The following is a 20,119-nucleotide window of genomic DNA, read 5'->3' as shown; positions in this document are numbered from 1 at the left end:
TTATGTCCTATATTAAGGATATGAGGAGTATTATTCATTATCAAAATCCCGTGTTGAGTAAGGGCTTTTTAAGACGATTCTCATTAATTTTCTTAGCTTGCACAAATTTTTAAATGTGACTTATAAATGAAAACAGATTGAGTATAATAATATTTTCTAAAATGAATGTTCTCAATGCACAATCAACAACCTTTTTTCTCAATCAGAATAGCAGTGCTTCCATTACACAAAAATAAATATGGAGTACCTCTCTTATTTTCATGATATTGGGTTCCCAAAAAGTTAATGACTTGCTATATTTTCACTTTTCATTTTTTTTTTTTTATATCTTCCCACTACAAACCAGAAGATTGTTCCTGATCAAGAACAGATGCTTGCAAGCTTTGCCAGAACTGGTAAGCAAGTCTGGCATGGAGCAGATGGCGCCAAAGAAATATGATAAGGCAAAAAATAATACAAATATCGCCAAGTCAAAGAAGAGGTTTCAAACAAAATGCACCGGTCAGATCAGAAAGCCGCATAAACTACAATATAGCTTCAATATTAACAGGGGCAAAGAGAGAAAAAAAGGGCAAGGCTGAAACTTCATAATAAAATATAAGTTAGAATCCCATATCTAACAGACTCCGTGTTATACATGCGGCATTCCTTAAGAATCTATCGCAACAGTATTAGGATACATCCCTTGGCGATGGCTAGAGGACTAGAAAACTCTTCACCCTTCTAAGTTAACAGTTATGCCAATCTGAAAAATAACAAATCACGCTGAAGCACGGGAAAACCATTAATGGCACCTTAGCAAATATGACATGAATCAGAGTCCTGGCTCCTGAGCGATGGATATGATGCTTGACCAGTTCATAAGTAATCTTTGACAAACGTTGAATGTAACCACCCACAACAGTAATTCGATAGCAGCCACATTTCTCAGGGGAGAAGTCAATGCTGGCATTAGCAGGAATTATGGCTTCAAACTTGTTTGTAGAAAAGAACATATGCTTGGTCATGCAACACCTTGGTTTCTCCGATGGCAGAGACTGATGCGTCATCAAACCGTAGCCACCTACCATTGGAGTATCGGGCATCAGCCGTGTAGTGGCCCTTTGAAGGCTCCCTTCCATGGTGGGTTATTGTAGCAACAAGCTCATATCTTCGACCCTGCAGAGAAATAAAAGTTGATCAGCAGAATCCATGAACAGCAGTATTCCTTCCAGAAACCACTAACAATGATAGTTATATTGAAAACCTCTTTTAAACGTACAATGCACTGTCAAGTAATTCAGCAAATATTGATTTTAAGATGAACTGACTAGAAAGCTAGTAACTCATTCATATTTCGTTTGCAATTGGGGAAACTGAGGGTGTACAAGGGGACATGAAGAACATAATAGCAATCTCCCCGAAAAAAATAACTTGAGATGGATGCACAAGAAACCAGATATCAATTCATATTTTTGTGTTTCTATCCATTTGCTGACAAACTTTCTAAAGTGGCTAGATCAATTGTGGGCAAAACAAAACGAAGGGGATTCAGAGAAACATCACATTACCTCAGTAGTTGGTGATACAAGCAAATCACGACCCAAAATCAACTCAAGAGGAAAATGCACTGGCTTATGCAGCTTAGTGCTTCCCTGGCTTCCATAACTAAAACGCATTAGGTGCAATATCATTATCTTGGAAAGTGTCTGTATCTGTACAGACTTTCTTGCACTCACAACGCCAGCCTGAAAGATATTTGTAATTATTAAAACATTATTGGTAGATGTAGAAAGCGTATAATCCAACACAACAAAAAGGCCATGCCACTATTATACAAAGCCTGCCTCGATATAGGACGTTGAATAAATTCCAAAATGTCCAAGCACTCTCAGTTATAATTACGGCCACGTGTGAGGCCACAATGCACACTAATTTGTCGATACAAAGGAAGAGATTGGATATAAAGGCAAATTCAGAAGCATCAAATGACCCTTCCGCAAAATTGAAAATGTCAAAAAAACAAAATCCACATAACAGGGAGCTGAGCAATGTAAAATGACATGGAAAAGGATAATCAATACAGTTCAAGATGTCTCTTAACACCATATTCATCTTTCTCTGAAACAAATAAAGACGCAGTGATATAAAACATGGATATTGGATGATCTCCTACCTCAACAGAGACTTGAAAAAACACAATGATCAAAATTATATTGTATTGAATATTCGATCGAAATTTGATACCATATCTAGGAAAGTAGATGTCTTGAACACTTTGCCACACCAAACTGATTAACCCAGAAATTAAATTGTCATGAAAATAATCAATATACTACTCACAATTAACCCAATTCAATTTTTTTTTTTTGAAATAAAGACACAAAAGACATCAAACATTTGATTTGGGACAAATACCCAACCTCAGTCATAGGCAAAATAGAAAACAGAGATCAAAACTATATGGTTTTGATTTTAAACTGATGCCATATCTAGGAAAGTCTTGAAAGCTTCACTAAACCTAAACGTCAAGGTGGAGCCAAGACTATCAATGCAATTGAAACAGTAGTGTAGACAGGGCTAACTGCTAGAATGACCATAATAAAGCTTCCATACCTTTCCAGTAGTGGATGTTCGAAAACCTTCAAGAGTTTCAGGTGCAGAAAACAAGTGAAGTGCATTCTCAATGGTGTTAACAGCATCAGGGTAAATGTCAAGATGGAGCAAAAGATATGGTTGAATGGTGGCAGAAGCTCGATTTCCTGAACAATAAATAGACAAAAAAAAGACCCAAAGAAGAGACGACAATTTTTTCTTAGGCACCGTTAGATACACAAAATAAAATAGAATAAAAATGAAGATAAAATAGAAAAGATGATTTTAAAGATGAGAAATATGCTTTATATCCTTTAATTAAAAAAATGGAAAACGCCCCCATACTGCATTTTCCTTGTAAAGTTTTATCATCAACAAGCTTTGTAAACCTACTAGTAAGTGAGAATTGGCATAATAAAATGTCACTCAGAAGAGCCAAAAGAAGAGCTACAGAACTACAGAAACTATACAATATGATGCAACACACAGACCAGACCAGGGTCCATTTTCCGATTCAATCCTCCTTTAAATTAAACTCTAGAAAACATCTCAACCGTTTAGGGTATCAATTTGCTTGTTCTGTACTAGTAACCTCAGACGGTTCATATCAATCCTACTAAGAATTCAACAGTCAAGCTTCCACCAATCTCAAAAACCAGTCAAGTTACAGTACAAAAGTATTCACTAATTATTTATCAGAATACATATACACACACTCCTTCAAGATATTCCATACCTCTAGCTCTCACCAAACTTCTTAATTGCCCACCAAAAATTTCACTTAACTCAGAAGGAAGGAAGCTTTGAGTCCTTGTGACAGCAGATTTGTTCTTTGGTCCCACAGTCTCCCACTCATCATCTTCCACAGAACAAACTAAGGATGAGTTGCCTCCATTAATACTTGACTGTCCTTCAAGCTTGAGCAATTCAATGTGCATTTGATCCATTACGAAGCTCAGAAATTCCTGAGCATCTTCCTGCCTGAAAGAAGCATCCAAAACCAAAGATTGTAGTAAAGCTTTATAATACAAAAACCATTATTTCATGCTCGGCCATGTGATTTCCACACTTCTTAATTACTACAGAACTACCCAAATTGAGTCTAAAATATTGGGAAAACAGAAACAAAATAAATTTATAGCAATACAAAAATACTAGCAAATCACAGAAAAGGAGACGGGGGGTTAAAAAGAAAGGTTGCTAAGATTGTATTTCTACGTTTATGTTGCTGTAATCAAAGTTTTTTTTTTTTTTGGGAGGGGAATAAAGCTTTCTAAAAATTACATCTCTCCATTATGCTATATGAAAAAAATAACTTTCGTTTGAGAACATGTATTTCTACTCCAAATTCACAGATTAGAGCGGATATCTGTTTCACAGTCATATCCTTGCTGTCAATGCTTTTAAGGTGCTAGATGCAAACTTAAGTAGTAGACATAGCAAAGAAACACTGAAAACAAGAGAAATTATTCTAGAAGGAAAAACACGTAAAAAACAATTCTCACAAACCTTGGTCTTCCTGATATGCTATTTGGCACATCTGGAGTAAAATTTTTCAGAACCCCTTCAAACATGACAGGGCAAAATGGCCTTCCTGTCTCAAGAGCAGCATCTTTCTTCTTTAAATTTGTGCTATTTGGCATGTCAAATTGAGCAATAAACTCAACAAACGCAGTCAATGTCGGATAGCCAGCCTAATAAAGAGCAAAGACAGAAGAGGCCATAGTTAGCACTTGACGTCATAAAATATCAATTAATTAAAAGATTCTATTTTCCTTTTTCTTCAAAGTAGAGAAGTCAAATAATCAAGTAATGAGTCCAAAAATTAACACCAATCATTTTCCAAATCCAGCTTTCAAATCTTTCTTTCATAAGTGGCATACAGAAGATAAGTTAAGCCAAAATGTTCATGAAGCGGTAGATGCTCATGTTAGAATAAAACTGTTCGTGCGTCTTTGTTTTACTTTGAGTTGAAGTGATGCTAACCTTAGGAATCTTGCGGGTTCTTAGTTCCTGCAAAAGCTGAACAAAATGAGAACAAGACAAGAGAGCTTGCACACTTGCATTTAGAAAGCACAAGTTTCCAGAGTTAATAAGGCCTCGAGGAAGGAGCTCTTTAGAGGATGTGACATGCCCATTTGATGCAATCTTAGGGTCTTGATCAAGACTCCCATTTTCGTCCACATGCTTCAGGCTTCCAATCTCAGAATCATCCAGTTTCAAACTTGCAAACTGATTTATGGGGCCATCTAAATCAGAGGGCATAGTGTGCGAGAAATTTTCCTTTTTAACTTCATTTACATCAACCCTATGTGTGGGACCAATGAAGACATTGTCAATGCTTCCATTCTCTTTTATAGTTCCTGATATTCCAGGTAAATTATTATTGATTATATTAACATTATTCACTCCATTGCGTTTATGAGAATCAGAGGGAGGAATACTCTCTGATATTTTCAGTGATACGGCAGGTAAATTATCACGGACCGTACTAACTTTGTTGGCTTCATCACACTCATGAGAATCAGAGGTAAGAGCACTATCTGGTACTTTTGTGGATTTTGGCAACTTGCTTGATTCCCCAGTGTTATCAACTGAGGATCCTTCAGTTGAAAAATTCAGAGAACCAAATTGCAGCTGATTCTTCTGTACAGGCTTTTTATTCCCACCAGAAGTCTGTTTTAGTAGCAATGATCTGGTTTCATCTTCAGAAAACGATCCAAATAACAGCACCTTCTGAGGAGGAAAAGCCCAAAACCGGGAAAAATGTAAACAATGGTCAGTTAAAAAAAAAAAAAATCAAATCACACTTTGAACATATTTCCTAACAAATTACACGAAAATTCAAATTCCAGTCAAAGGATCTACGCAGAAATAGATGAAAAGGAAGCTTGACTGCATAATTGATATGTCTGTAAGCTCGGTGACCAAACAAATAACTCTTTCTTTATTCATGGAAATCAGTACACATGCATAATAATTAGAGAAAATTGGAGATAAATCCCCTATTGAAAATTTAATTGGCAAATGGGACCTAAGGATTTTGTGCAACTTAATTTTCTTTGTGTGCAACTAATCTTCCCTTGTGTGCAATGTATCTTGCTTTGCGTGCAATGATCTTTATTTATGCCATGTGCAACTCAATTTCTCTTTGTGCAAATAAAATTCTCTTATGTGCAAGTCATATTCCTCATGCGCAACTAATTCCTCACATCCAAATAATATTCTGTGCAAACTATCTTCCCTTTGTACAACTTATCCTCTTTTGTGTGCAACTAATATTCCCTTGTGCAATCAATCATTCTAGGTCCCATTTGCCAATTAAATTTTTAACAAGGGATTTATCCCTAATTTTCCCTAATAATTAACCTCAACCAACGAAAAAAGTATATCCAAAATAAATTAACTGAACGAACATTACATAATCAAAATGGAAACTACAATCAAACCAGATATGCCCCGTTTCGAACCTCTCACAAGACAAAACAGCAAAACAGCTAAAACGGAAACAACATTGACTTCAGAAACCAGTTGCAAAATATTCACTTTAATTATGTAATAGCAGTGCTATCTCCAAGATCAAACTAAAAAGTCAACTTTCATCTCTCTTAGTTCACCAAAATCAGATACACACCAACACCATAATCAACAAAAAGAATGCAAATTTCCCAACCATGACAGTCAAAATTATTTTTGAGGGAAAGAAAAGACAAAAAAGAAAAAAATCACACCTTTGAATCACTCATGCTGCTAAAGAAACCGAATTACGCAAACTCGGAAACCCCAAATTGAATCTCAATATTTCGCTATAAGGGCTGTGCATAAAAGAGGAAACAAAATCAGAAAGTAGGGTTTTTAGGGACCCTGAGGTAGCAGCGCAGAGAGAAAGGGCAATTGAAGACATTAAAGGGGGAAAATCTGGGCAAAGGTTGGAAAGAGGGAGCATTTAACAGAGGAACCCTCTCCTGTTGAACCTCGGTAGCTAGATGGAGCATTGACAAGAGAAGAGTATGGAAAACGGAGGAGAAAGAAGCGATAGGCTAGTCGGTTTAGTTTAGGGTTACGTGAATGACCTTGTTTATTATTAAGGGTGAGGCAGATCAACACTGGATCACTGACTCTCGCATTCGGCTGCAGTTGTTTGGCTACTTCCTCCTCCCTCATTGGCTGTGGAATATGCCAGGCAAAATATTTAAAATATAAATTTATAGATAGATTTTCCTTTTCCCCACCAAAATTATAGATAGATTTGGATAGTAAGATGAATTAAGATGAAACCAAAACAAATCTCTCTCCACATATTATAGGACAAAATTATTTAAAATATCATATAAAGAAAAAGTTACGTTAGATGATAAGATTTAAAATAGAAAATAATTCACTATTTCGGGTGAAAAAACTGTTATAATATAAATTACTAATTAAAAGATAGATATTCTTCCTTCAAGGACAGCTGATAAAACTAAGATATATATATATATATATCTTCCTCTCTCTCTCTAAAGGCTAATTAAAATTTTATTTTTTCTTGTTTGGTGCGGTGATAAGACTACTGAACAGGTGGTCAAAGAAAAGTGCAGTTTGTTCTTGTTATGCACAATTTTTTAAAAGAATATCAATCTTACTTAAATATTAGAATTTAGAAAAATTAGAAAAATAAGTGTGATATTTAAAAATACTAAATTGTTTATTTATAAATAAAGGCCTATTTGATATCAAATACAAAATAGGATTCAATTTTTAAAATAATAAAAATCAAAAATTCATAATCACACTCAAAAACCATGGCATTATTTAAAAAATAAAAACCAAAGTGAAAGGGTTAAAAAAATTAGGAAAAATGACTAAAAAATACTCATTGAAATTGAAAAAGACAAAAGAATCATCCAAATAAGTAAAATAACCAGATAGACATGGGTTATGAATTTGGGATTTGCAAGTTTTGGTGGGATAACTAAAATACCCATGAAATGAAAACAAACAAGTAGGTGAGAGTTTTCACATACCAACACATTGACTAAAACATGTTGGAAAACTCATTATGCAAATAGTGACTTTCATTTTCCAATTTGTTATTCTCATTACATGTTTAGTAAAATTGTGTGCAAAAAAATTAAAAATTATTGCAAATAAACAAGTTGCAAATCTGCAAATAGTAACTTTCATTATGTAAGTTGTCGTTCACATTACATGTTTTGTAAAACTATCTATAAATGGCTTAAAACAAGTTGCAAAACTCTTTATATAAATAGTCACTTTTATTTCGCAAGTTATTATTTTTGTTGCATGTTTAGTAAAATTGTGTGCAAATTGTTTAAAAATGATTGCAAATAAAGAGGCTACAAAAAACATTATGAAAATTGTTATATTCATTTTAAAGTTATCAATCACTTCGTAAATGTTGTCAAAAGCCACCTTCATTATATGACACCTAAAGGTAAACATAATTAGCACATGTTATCAATAACTATGCAATAATAATGATTTAATATATTTTTGTAAATAAATTCCATCTACAATCGTAAGTCAAGTATCATAACAATAGTTGGACAATGCATTTGTCTATACAAATGCTATTCTCAAACTTCTTTCCCAACACAAGAAATTCTTTTCGAAACAACATGTATCTATTCTTTATTTTTTTTCGTTTGGCTCTCTTTTTAATACTGTTTTTCCTTCTTGCAAAAAGCTTAATCTCATAGTCATTCACTATGCTATATTTCCTTCACAACGATCTAGTCATTATTAAAAGAAATGTAGTTAATTATATTAAGAAGTGTAGTAAATTCCATAACCTACTCAACTTAATTTGCTTCACAATAGTGTAGTCATTAACATAACAAATTTGGCAAGTTCCATTAACAAATGAATTCAATTTCAATAACAAGTCAACTTTCTTCGCTTTATAGGAAAATATCAATACAAATATGGCCATTCACATCCCAAGTGTTGTCAGGTTATTCACATCCCAAGTGTTGTCATTTCAACCCAAACCAACCAAGACTATTTACTATTTAAGTAACGAAATTTATTACTCAGATAATGAAATTTATTACTTATTCTTGAATTATCAGAACAGAACAAAAAATGTAGACTAACCAAGATGACAGATTTTAAGAACAAACTTCATTAGAACATAATAGAAAGTTAATCAATATAAATGAATCCCATTATAGAGACAAGAAGTCATGGGAAAATGCCATAAAACTAGAAGATTGGTTCCTTTGTTTATTACATTAAAAGCAATAAAAAAATTGAAAGTAATAAACTTCAAAGAGATGCATCAGTGCATATGCTTGATATGAATAACATTTAGGAAAAATGGGAACAAAAAAAGTTACCCTTTTTGGTGATGATGGCTCAATGGTTGAAGCTTCTCACATATGCTCTACACATTTCTCACTAAAACTATCCTTGATGGTAGCAATGCAAGTGGATGACTTCGGAGAACAACAGCTTTGTAGTTTGAGTGAGTCAATGACTTAGGATAACGAGGGCTTCATAGATTGGGTGAATAAAAAAGTTAGGAGATTGACAGTTTCGTAGTTCCGGTGAGACAACAACTTTGACAATTTTGGAGAAGATGAGTTTGGGTGAGTGAGAAATTTGAAAAAACTAGGATAGTGAACACTTCCATTTTCAAAACCTTTAAAGGGTATTTTAATCTTTCTATCAAAATTTGAGTATTTCATATTCATACTTCATGCTTTTCTCGTCGTTTTACTTATTTAGATGATCTTTTGTCCTTTCCAATTTCAATGAGTATTTTCTAGTTATTTTTCCTTAAAAATATAATATAAAACTCAATCCATCGATTGACTAAATCCCAAAATAATCCATCAAACTTTTGAAAAAAATGAGAAAAAAATACCTATTAAATTTTAAAATAATAAATAAGTAATTTTGGTATATTTTAATTTGTCAATATCATTATAAGAGTAATCAACATAACCTATTTATTTTTTAAAAAAAATTTGATAATTTTCTTGTGAATTTTTTATTAAAAAAAAAAAGGTTAAACTGAGTTGGATATTTTAACCAATAGGTATTCTTTCCAACAATAAAAGATGCAAGTTTTCTTAGGAAGTCAACTTTCCAGGCTGCTCCGTTTGGCAGAGTCGTTCTCGTTGTTTCAGATCCTGCATTTTCTTCCACCCCTCCAATGGCTTCCGCCACATCTGCCGCATCAACCTCCACCAGAGAGATACAAGCAGAGCTTTCTGGTTTTATCCGAGTCTACAAGGACGGCACAGTGGAACGCTTCTTCGGTTCTCCGATTGTCCCACCCTCTGCCTCAGACCCCCAAACCGGAGTTTCATCCAAAGACGTCGTCATCTCCGACGACCCTTCAATCTCCGTTCGCCTCTACCTCCCAAAACCCACCCAATCTAGCAGCCGAAGAAAGCTTCCCATCTTTGTCTACTTTCACGGCGGCGGATTCTGCCTCGTATCTGCCTTCTCCTTCCTGAACCATCGCTACGTCAACCTCATCGCCTCCGAAGCAAATGTCATCGCCGTCTCCGTTGAGTACAGGCTCGCGCCAGAGCATCCTCTTCCCGCAGCCTTTGAAGATTGCTGGGCTTCCCTCAAATGGGTTTCCTCCCACTCAACTAATAGCCCCACCAACGCCGGCGACCCGTGGCTCACCAATCACGGCGATTTCACAAGACTCTACATCGGCGGAGACAGTGCCGGCGGAACCATTGTACACAACATGGCTCTCCGATGTGGGGCCGAGAATTTGCCAGGTGATGTAAAGCTATTAGGTGGATTCCTCTCGTGCCCCTATTTCTGGGGTTCAAAACCCATCGGATCTGAAGCTGAGCAAGGTCACGAACAGAGTTGGCCGGCGTTGTTGTGGAGGCTGGCATACCCGTCTGCACCGGGAGGGATGGATGACCCTACGATCAATCCAACGGCTGAGGGGGCTCCTAGCTTGGGTAACCTTGAATGCTCGAAGCTGCTTGTGTGTGTTTGTGAGGAAGATGAACTTAGAGACAGAGGAGTTCTGTACTATGAGGCTGTGAAGAGAAGTGGATGGGAAGGTAAAATGGATTTTCTTGAGGTTGAAGGAGAAGGTCATTGCTTTCACATTTCGAATATTGACACTGAGAATGCAAAGAAAATCTTAAATCGCCTGTTTTGTTTTCTTACTTAGGAAGTGGAAACGATGTTGGGACATTCTTCTTGTATTTTGATGGCCCGGAGAATAAAAATAACGAGATATTCTTATGAGTGATTGAGACTTTAGCCACGGTTGAGAGAAAATGGCCAATGAATCAAAATTGAGAATGAGCTTGGCACATGCGACCTTTTTTTTTTTAAAGAAAAAAATCAAATCGTGAATTTAAAAATAATTTTATAATATACGAAATAAATACTACCTCCGACCCTTAATATAAGACTCTATTTAACTTTTATTTTGGTCCTAAATATAAGACCCCAATTCGCTTTGTCTCTCATATTTATACTTTTTTTTCCAAAGTAACTCTTCTAACAATGATAGTTCTAGTTAATACACTTGGTTAGCAAGGATATTTTAGAAAAAACAGTACTTATTTAGGACAAATAACTAACTCAATTTACTTCTTTAATTTTCTCAAATTAGTCAACTGGCTCTTATAATTATGACTGAAGGTAGTACTTAAAATGAATTTTGTTTTATTTTGCCTAAAATTACTTTTGCAAAGTATTTCCCAAGTAAACCAAACACTCAGATATTCTCAACTCACTTTCTACATCAGTACTCCCTCTGTTCCTTATTATAAGAGACGAATAACTGAATTACGTTGATCAAAAAAATAGTTAAAATTAGTTAAGAACAATTAATGTGTAAAAGGTATAATTTTTTTCCCAAAAAGGCCCTCATTAATAAGGAGAGAGAACATGAGAGAGAATAATGGTAAATTATTCAAAGAAAGAGAAGTGAGAAGGAAAGAGAGTGTGAGTTGAAGACAATAAATATGGGTAAAATAGGAAATCAACATAAAAAAATAGAGACAACCTTTAAGTGTCTCTTATATATAGGAACATACCATAAGCATCAAATGTTTCTTATAATAAGAAACGGAGGGAGTAATGTATTATGCATGGGCTTTTTTTTTAATGCATTAAATCTTTGTAGCTTCTTGAGATCAGGGAGAAACCAGAGATTACACATGGTGTTATGAGTGTTTGGAAGCTTCATAAATGTGGCTGATAAGGGACTTCCACGTTTAAGGTTTAACACATCATTATTTTGGAATGGAATTTCTCCTTGTGCTTGTGACAGGTAGACGTACTAAAATGGACAAAAATATATGCACATATAAAACTGGCACTTGCAGTGAGTATAAGAATGTTTTAAGTGAATGATGATGTGAAGATAAGCATCCCATGTGAAGCTGGTCGGTGGACGATATCAGGTTTTTCCCCTCTTGATTCTGAATCTAAATATAAAAATTAGTCAGTTTTCTAACCGCCCGTTTGGATCATTGAATGTGCAGTAATGAAATGAAATATAAGGAAGGGGAACGGAATGTGATGCATTGCATTACAGGAGTGTTTGGATAAAAACCAAACCATGGTTTCAGAAGTACTTTTACGGATTATGAAGTAAATATGTAGAGGAGGTTACCTCGTTTTGCGGAAAAGTGATTCTGAAACCTAGGTTTTGGTTTTGCCAAACACCCCCTACATGACTGTGTTTGGTTTGCTGTACAAAGGAATTTAATTAATTAAAGTAGGAGTGTAAGGACAAAAATATCCTTAGCAGAGAAAACTCTCTTCTATCCACCCGGCGTCCTCCTTCCCTTTTCCACCATCGGCCTAACAAAATAACAATCGTGGCTTTAGATTTTGAATAGGAAAAATTTTGGGTTTGAGAAAAGTCTTGGCAACCTTCATTTGTCCCCTTGGGCTTTGGATCTAGAAGAGCAGTCGTGGTCTTCAGATTTGAAATGGATAAGAAATACGCAAGACGATGTGGCTGGTTTAGACTATGAGGTGTTGCCAATGGTGGTGTCGGCGCTGAGGAGAAGCATGCAGGTGAAGATTGTGTTTGATGTGGTTCGAAGGATGAAGCTACACCATGACGAGGATGAAGGGTAGAAAGTCAAGAGTGAATTTGAGTGGTGGTAAGGGATTACATGAGTTTTTTAATGTAATCCCTATTACTGAATTTAAGGGAATCATGATGCAATTATAATACCCATTACATTATTTTGACCAACCAAACATTGAAATGTGGGGATACATTAGGATTACGTGTAATTTCTAATCCAACCAAACAGGCAACAATGATTAATATAATTTTTGGTATTTCAAACTTATCTTCATTTTGGTTTTGATTCCTCAAATTTTAAACTATGAATTGTAGTCTCTTAACTTTTTATTTATTTAAAACATTGGTTTTTATAATTCAACAAAAACCTAGACTATTTTACCCATTAAGAAGTGAAAACTTATAGTTTGAAACTTTAGCACAAGAGCCAAAATGATAATAAACTTAAGGAACTCAATGTTATATTAACCATTTTTCTAAACATCAAATTTTAATTCGTTTAATCTCATGTTTATTATTTTTTAAATTAATTTATATAATTTATAAATTGACATATATATAGTTTAATATGGTATAAGGGTATTTTATGAAGATTTAGCCAGAGGGGTGAATAATTTATTTAGCTTTCTTAACATATTGAAATGAGTTGAGTAATTCTAACATTAAAAAACATAGAAGTAATACTATCTCCAATCTGTGATATTATAAACTAAGTTTTATATTAGAAACGAAAATAATATTTGAATCAAGTAACGAAAATAAGGTCCCATCATGTTGACGCAAGACCTCTCACGTAGGTGGGGCAGAAAAATGAGGTTAAGAATCAGCGTTAGGTTTTGCCTCCAACCAAATTGGTTCTGGCCTTCAATTTTTGCGCAATAGATTTCAGATTCAACAGTATTTGGATTACTTTTTTTAGAGAAATTTTTTTTCAAAATTATGAATAATATTAATTACCAAACTCGTAAAAAAAATGACAACATATTTTTATAATAATTTCTCATTTAGAATTTTAAAATTCAACCATCATTTTTAAAATTTTTTTTAATATTTTGAAAATAATTTTAAGAGATAAAATTTATTTTAATTTACGTAAAAACATGCTTTTTCTAAGTGAGTTTTCAAACACTTGTCACTCCAAGAAGCTACTCACATGCTACGCTGAGGTGCTGGTGCCTACCATGGTCTTTTGCTTTCAAGTATGTAATAGATAGATTAGATAGATAATAAATGTAATCTATAGTAGGTAGTAGTTAAATAAGATTAACGATGTATACGTGTATAAAAAAATATTAACAATGTATAACGTGTAAAGTTAAAAGATGAAATCTACCCTTTTATTTTTTTTATTTCCATTATTTTTAAAATATAAATATTTATATTACACCCGTCGGTCCAAAAAAATTTATATTACACCCAAAAAAACATAAATATGTATCATATCTAAATATGAATAAATAAAAAAGAGTAACATTTTAATAAATAAAAAAGAGTAACATTTTAGTGCTAGACATTTCACGTACCCATCCACATAATCATATCTTACCATATTGGCAAAAAAAGATCATATCTTGATTGGGTACATGTTGTTGCTTGATTGGGTTAAAAAAAAAAATCACATCTTATAATGTACAAAAAGTTATTATTATTTGAAAATCAATCAGTATCAATTAATTTTTAACGTATTTGGCCCAAAGAAAATTAGATTTTAGAAAGATTTAATACTCCTCCGGTCCTAAATATGAGTGTGTATAAGGGTTTTACATTTAGGACTGAAGAAGTATAATTTTTAGTCTTTTAAGTTTACTCTTAGTTTGATTTTGGTCTCTCAAATTTTAAACCACAGGTTTTGATCTCTGAATAGACTAAATAGTCCAAGTTTTTAGTGAGCAAAAAAAACTTGAGAGATGAAAACCTATGATTTAAAATTTAAAGGGTCAAAACCAAAATAAAAATAAAATTGAAAGAATAAAATTTGTATTACCCCTTTTAAAAACATATTTAATATATTTTTTTATTTTGATATATTTAGAATTGAATTTTTATAAATATTTTGAAAATCTTAATTGACTTTTTTGAGTAATCAATTACTAATTCCTGCTGCCAATTAACCACGCAAGAAGGAGAGAGACGCGGCTCTCTGATGGAGTCCGCTCCACCACTTTAAACTTGCTCGTGAAGTCGAAATGAAAGTTGCTCTCTTTCTTCTTCCCTGTATGCGAGAGAGAGGGAGAGAGTCCACCATACATAGCCATGCCGAACCACCAACTTCACGCCCCTCTTCGCTACGCCCCTTCTTCCTCTTCCTCTCAATCTTTCGCCTCAAAGATTCTCCTCCTCCTCACTCTTCTTCCCGTATCTTTGGCTGCCATTGCTTTCGTTCTTCAATGGCGTGGTGGAATCAGCGATCCTGTGAACCTTTTAACCCCTCCTGGCTCCCATCACTTCCCTGGTATGGACGCATCTCCCCTTTCCTCCATTTCCCACTCCCCGCCATCCGATTGTGTCAATCTTGGTCGCAGCTCGGCGCCTTCCTTCCCATATTACAACAATTGGAAGTTTGATTACGGGACTAATCTCAAGCCTAAGGTTTGTTTGGCTGCTTCACTGTGGAGATTGTTTTACTTTATGGATCGGTTTCTGGGTTTTGATGTCGTCGATCGCTTCTGTTTCTTTTTTATTATAGCTTCAACCATGATGCTGACAACTGGGTTCATGGTTTTTCTTATTTAGGATCGATTCATTTCTGTTGTCTTCTAAATTTTGAATTTCATTAAATTCTGCTTTTACTGGTGGATAATGTCCTGTGAAGTCGATTTTCATCTTTGCTTTTTGGAGAAATAGATCGAAGAAAGTATACTTGTATCTGCTCATTCGTTTAGCTTGGCGTGGAATTTGAATTTAGCTAGTTGAAGATGTTTATTGTATTAATTTGGTGAATTTATGTTTTTTAAGTATTTCGCGGTTCTTTCAATCCTGACTTGGATGCTGAAAGTTAGAAAGCTAGGTTAAGGGTTGCGATTATTTTCCGGGTCGGGCCAAGGAAATGGGAGCATCTTGATCTAAGCGGCACAAAACTTTTTTAATGATAATTGTTTGATGAATAATTTCAATTGTTTGTAATTTGAGTTACTTTGGCATTCGAATTGTTACATTTGATGAGAAATTTGAAGCATTTTATAAATATCTAATGTATCTGCTATTATTATATTAAAGCAATCTTTTCTTGAAATTATACAACTAAAGCATCATGCTGATCTTTCTTATTGATATGTAGATTTGTATTACAACCAGTACATCGGCAGGGCTAGATCAGATCCTGCCTTGGATGTTTTATCACAAAGTTATGGGAGTGTCAAACTTCTTTCTTTTTGTGGAGGGGAAGGCTGCTTCTCCTGAAGTATCAAAAGTCCTGGAATCTATTCCTGTAAGTTGATAAATTCAGTAATTTATTTTATGCTATTCATGATTTACTTCTTTTATCGGTTTTGCTCTCCTCCTTTCTTCCCCCAATAATATATCTCTACCTTGCTTTATGTTGTATAATTAGGGCGTAAAGGTTATCTATAGGACGAGAGAGCTGGAAGAACAACAGGCTAGAAGGTTTCTTAATTTTACCCTTTCATATGGACTCTACTTTTTTTTTTTTTTAAAATGTAATTTCCAATGACATTGCTGCTCTGTCGATATCTCAACTTTCATTTCTATGTGCAGGGAACTTCGCATTATTTTAAATTGAGGGATACATTGAATGATATTCTATCCTCATCTAATTTGCTTCATGATTCTTGTTTTTATTTTCCCAAAGCTTAGTGCCATAAAATTTTATTATTTTTCTTGCCAGTTCTTTTTCCAACTCTGTATTTTATTGTGATTTACTCTTCATCTTTTTGTCTTTGCGTCTTCAGTATGTTTACAGTTGCTACTAACTCTTCATGTTGTTGATTGTATCAGCCGTATTTGGAATGAGACTTGGCTGGCTGGTTTCTTTTATAAACCGTGTAATTATGAACTATTTGTGAAGCAATCCCTCAACATGGAGATGGCCATTGTCATGGCAAGGGTATGACTATTTTTTTCTTTTTCTTTTTTAATTGATAATGATTAGGTGCTTTATTTCGTTGATCAATACTGTTTCTTGCTTATTAAAACCCTAGGATGCTGGTGTGGACTGGATTCTTCATCTTGACACTGATGAGTTAATACACCCAGCTGGTGCACGGGAGTATTCATTGAGACAGTTGCTGCGTGACGTTCCAGGAAATGTTGATATGGTCATATTTCCTAACTATGTAAGTATAATTTTAAAATCTTCTTCATTATTTTAATTTTTATATGTAAGTGTCTCGCATGGAATTTAGAGGAGAGATGGATAACAAGTCAGCTTCAACATTGTAACTAAGTTGATATCTGTGTTGTTTAGGAAAGCAGTGTTGAGCGTGATGATATCAAAGAACCTTTCACTGAGGTAAGTCCTGGAAAAGTTTCATTGTCTTTTGTAGACATATTTTATTGGCATATGATATTTCTTCATTCTGAGGAGAGGGATATATATACAGGAGAGACGTTTAATGGCTCATAAATACAGAATGGTATCCTAACTGAAATAAAGGAGTAATATCTGCAATAAGAAAATAAATCTTCTATCTTCTATAATCCTAATATCTATGTCTCATATATTATAACGTATTCACTTGTGAAGTACGTGGATTGTCAATTTGACAACAATATATTATATTAGGCGCCTTTGTACATGGAGAGGGGTCTTGCTCACAAGATCTACAGGCTATTACTCATAGTTAGTTACATAGCTAGTTGATAATCTCACTTGCACTCAAATATATCTGGAGAGCTGGTTTTTGTTAGTAGAGGCATAGATATAATTTTTCTTTACCATTGCACTCAAGCTGAAGGGCTTCGGAAGTTCTTTCATCTATCTGGAACCAGTCTCACTATTTAGTGTTTAAGGGTTTGTGTTGATGTTCCTTTACTGACAGAATATGCTAACAAAAAGATGCATTGATACCAAGATAAAAACTAAATAATGTTTATGCATTGCCAGTATTGAAGCTTAGGCAGACATTGACATAGTGGTTAGACCCTAGGAGGTTTGTACACCACTTTGGCAAAGTACTTGAGCTTCCAAATTTTTTTTAATCCAATTCCTGCTTGGCAATGACATAAGGTTTTTCCTGCCTTCGTCATTTGTATAGTGTCAGGAGATATTTTATGTGCTAGAATCATAATATCATTGGTCTTTAGATCATTCTTACCCTACACATAATATCATTGGTCTTTTGATCGTTCTTACCCTACCCAAACAGTAGTTATGGTGAAAGTTTATATGATATATTCTGTGAGACGGTATGGTGTTTTGCACATTCTGTAATTGACACCGTTTTTAATCTGTGGAAGCAGGTATCGATGTTTAAGAGGAACTATGACCATCTTCCAAAAGATACATACTTTGGCATGTACAAAGAATCTACCCGTGGTAATCCAAACTACTTCCTGACCTATGGAAATGGAAAATCAGCTGCTCGAATACAAGATCACCTTCGACCTAATGGTGCACACAGATGGCACAATTATATGAAAACTCCAAAGTATAATAATTTACTGTATAATAATTTACAGTTGGTGCTTCTTGTTTTGTTTTGAATGTCACGAAAGTAATCGTTATTATGCTAGTGAAATCAAATTGGAAGAGGCTGCCGTATTACACTACACATATGCAAAATTCTCAGACCTTACTTCCAGACGTGATCGCTGTGGCTGCAAACCTACAAAGGAAGATGTTAAAAGATGCTTCATGCTGGACTTCGACAGATCTGTGAGTTCTGGTGTCAATGAAGGGTTTCCTTTGTTTGTTTTAGAATGGCCTTCTCTTGATAAATATTCAGCATGCTAAGCAGACATTATTGTTTTGCAGGCATTTATCATTGCTTCAACCGCAACTGAAGAGGAAATGCTGAAGTGGTATGCTAAGTTCCACTCTGTTTTTACCTGCCAGTTTCCTTAGTCCCAAATATGTATTGATCTGCCAAAACATTTGGCCTTTTCTTTCTTTCCAGGTACCATGAGCATGTTGTGTGGGATGACAAAGACACAAGGTTGAAACTGTTGAGGAAGGGCATATTGACTCGCATATATACTCCTATGGTAAGCATATTTAAATATTCAGAGACTGACTCATATATTAGAAAGTAAAGGAAGTAGTCGAGGAAAATGGTTTGCAAATGGGGTGGAATTTGGTTGTTAGAAAGAACTTGAATAAGTAATTTAATTTTAGACTAAATTACGTTCACTTCCCCTGGAGTATATGAAACCTACATTCACATACCTTTAGTTTCAATTTATACAGAAACCTCTAATTTATTAATATTATTGTTACTAGATTTCATGCCTCGTGCGGTTGTCTTCTAGAAACCCTCAGTAGCCTAATTTAGTGCAGAAATCACCAACGGCCAACTAAATGCTTACAAAAACTTAATAATAATGGGAGGTTGGTATAATATTTACAGGACTCGATGGGGTAAGATGGTAAGTTTTATAAATCCTTCGTGGTTTAGTGTTTTCAGAGAACCTCTTAATAAACTCCTAGAAACTAAAATTATATTTCCTGGAATATTCAGATCTTTCGACTTTTTACTATATAATTACTCCCATGGGTCTGTTTGTACTTATATATACCCTTTTGTACTTATGATCTCAACTTGGAATTCATTTTCTTATGTGTTCTCCAACAGGCCATAATACAAGGTTTGAGGGAATCTGGTGTATTCAGTTCTGTCATTGCATCTGCCCCAAAACTCTCTAAAGAAAATTTTTGATGTCAATTGATAGTAGCAACTCAACAAGAGGTTCTGCCTCTGGATCGCTTCCTTCTAGAAATTCTAGAGCAGGCAAAGAGCACCAAGCAACAGCAAGAAAGATCTTGGACATAGAATCTGCTGCATTTCATGAAGTAGCCGTACCACCATTGTCTCCCCCTGCAATAGAAGATATTGACCTGAGTTGACATGCTTGATCAATCAATCCTACAGTTTTTAGTTTTGGAACAGCCACTGGGTGCGACTTTTAAAATTATTTTTCTGTCATCCAATAGAATATGTTAAAAAGTTGCAGTTTTTATTAGAGAATCTTTTATTCTTCTATTTCCATGAGGATGGTTGGTAGGTAGTCATATTCTATATGCTGTTGATGATTCATTGTGTAAAGAAAGAGGAAGTTGATTGGTCTTTTCTAGCCATCTGTATAGAAACTCAAATGACAATGTGAGTTCTTTTTAGTGACTTGTGGCCCTCATGGTGAAATGAAACTGATGAGAATGAGGTATATTGACGTTAAATGACTGTGTTAGGGAAAATGACAAGGATTCATCTTTAGGCAAGTTTTTTTTTTTTAAAATGTAAAAGCAATGAAAATAATTATAAAAAAAGTCGTTATTTAATATTTCTTAAAAGTTGTCATTTGTGTTTGGTAAGATTAAAATAGTTAGAT

The 20,119-nt window shown here is 34.5% G+C and overlaps 3 protein-coding genes across 4 annotated transcripts; 2 read left to right on the top strand and 1 right to left on the bottom strand.

Moving 5' to 3' along the window:
* Positions 1–517: 517 nt before the first annotated feature.
* On the bottom strand, positions 518–6,687 carry LOC114745895 (ubiquitin carboxyl-terminal hydrolase 24). 2 transcript variants are annotated; one of them, XM_028934065.1, is made up of 7 exons: positions 6,306–6,685; positions 4,561–5,310; positions 4,084–4,268; positions 3,311–3,555; positions 2,596–2,741; positions 1,551–1,727; positions 518–1,158 (listed from the first exon to the last, which is right to left on the bottom strand). In XM_028934065.1, the coding sequence occupies exons 1-7, from the start codon at positions 6,318–6,320 to the stop codon at positions 970–972; spliced, it is 1,707 nt and encodes a 568-aa protein (XP_028789898.1). In that variant the 5' UTR covers positions 6,321–6,685; the 3' UTR covers positions 518–969. The 2 variants fall into 2 exon arrangements, with proteins under 2 accessions (XP_028789898.1, XP_028789899.1); XM_028934066.1 differs by having other exon boundaries at positions 754–1,158; positions 4,561–5,307; positions 6,306–6,687.
* A 3,009-nt stretch (positions 6,688–9,696) lies between these two features.
* Positions 9,697–12,147, top strand: LOC114745896 (2-hydroxyisoflavanone dehydratase-like). Its single transcript, XM_028934067.1, has 2 exons — positions 9,697–10,735; positions 12,116–12,147. The coding sequence occupies exon 1, from the start codon at positions 9,737–9,739 to the stop codon at positions 10,730–10,732; it is 996 nt and encodes a 331-aa protein (XP_028789900.1). The 5' UTR covers positions 9,697–9,736; the 3' UTR covers positions 10,733–10,735; positions 12,116–12,147.
* A 2,664-nt stretch (positions 12,148–14,811) lies between these two features.
* Positions 14,812–19,967, top strand: LOC114745906 (glycosyltransferase-like KOBITO 1). The gene is given in 12 exon segments (XM_028934075.1): positions 14,812–15,205; positions 15,894–16,043; positions 16,167–16,219; positions 16,571–16,679; positions 16,774–16,908; positions 17,040–17,084; positions 18,035–18,222; positions 18,308–18,449; positions 18,549–18,595; positions 18,691–18,778; positions 19,366–19,435; positions 19,438–19,967. Coding segments are annotated over 12 exon segments (1,563 nt in total). The 5' UTR covers positions 14,812–14,869; the 3' UTR covers positions 19,638–19,967.
* Positions 19,968–20,119: the final 152 nt, after the last annotated feature.

Source organism: Neltuma alba, unplaced genomic scaffold, assembly GCF_004799145.2.
Source record: "Neltuma alba isolate B1F8T4 unplaced genomic scaffold, ASM479914v2 tig00004856_pilon, whole genome shotgun sequence".
NCBI lineage: Eukaryota > Viridiplantae > Streptophyta > Magnoliopsida > Fabales > Fabaceae > Neltuma > Neltuma alba.
Note: the sequence above shows the minus strand (reverse complement) of the source record. Positions and strands in the feature narration are given on the sequence as shown.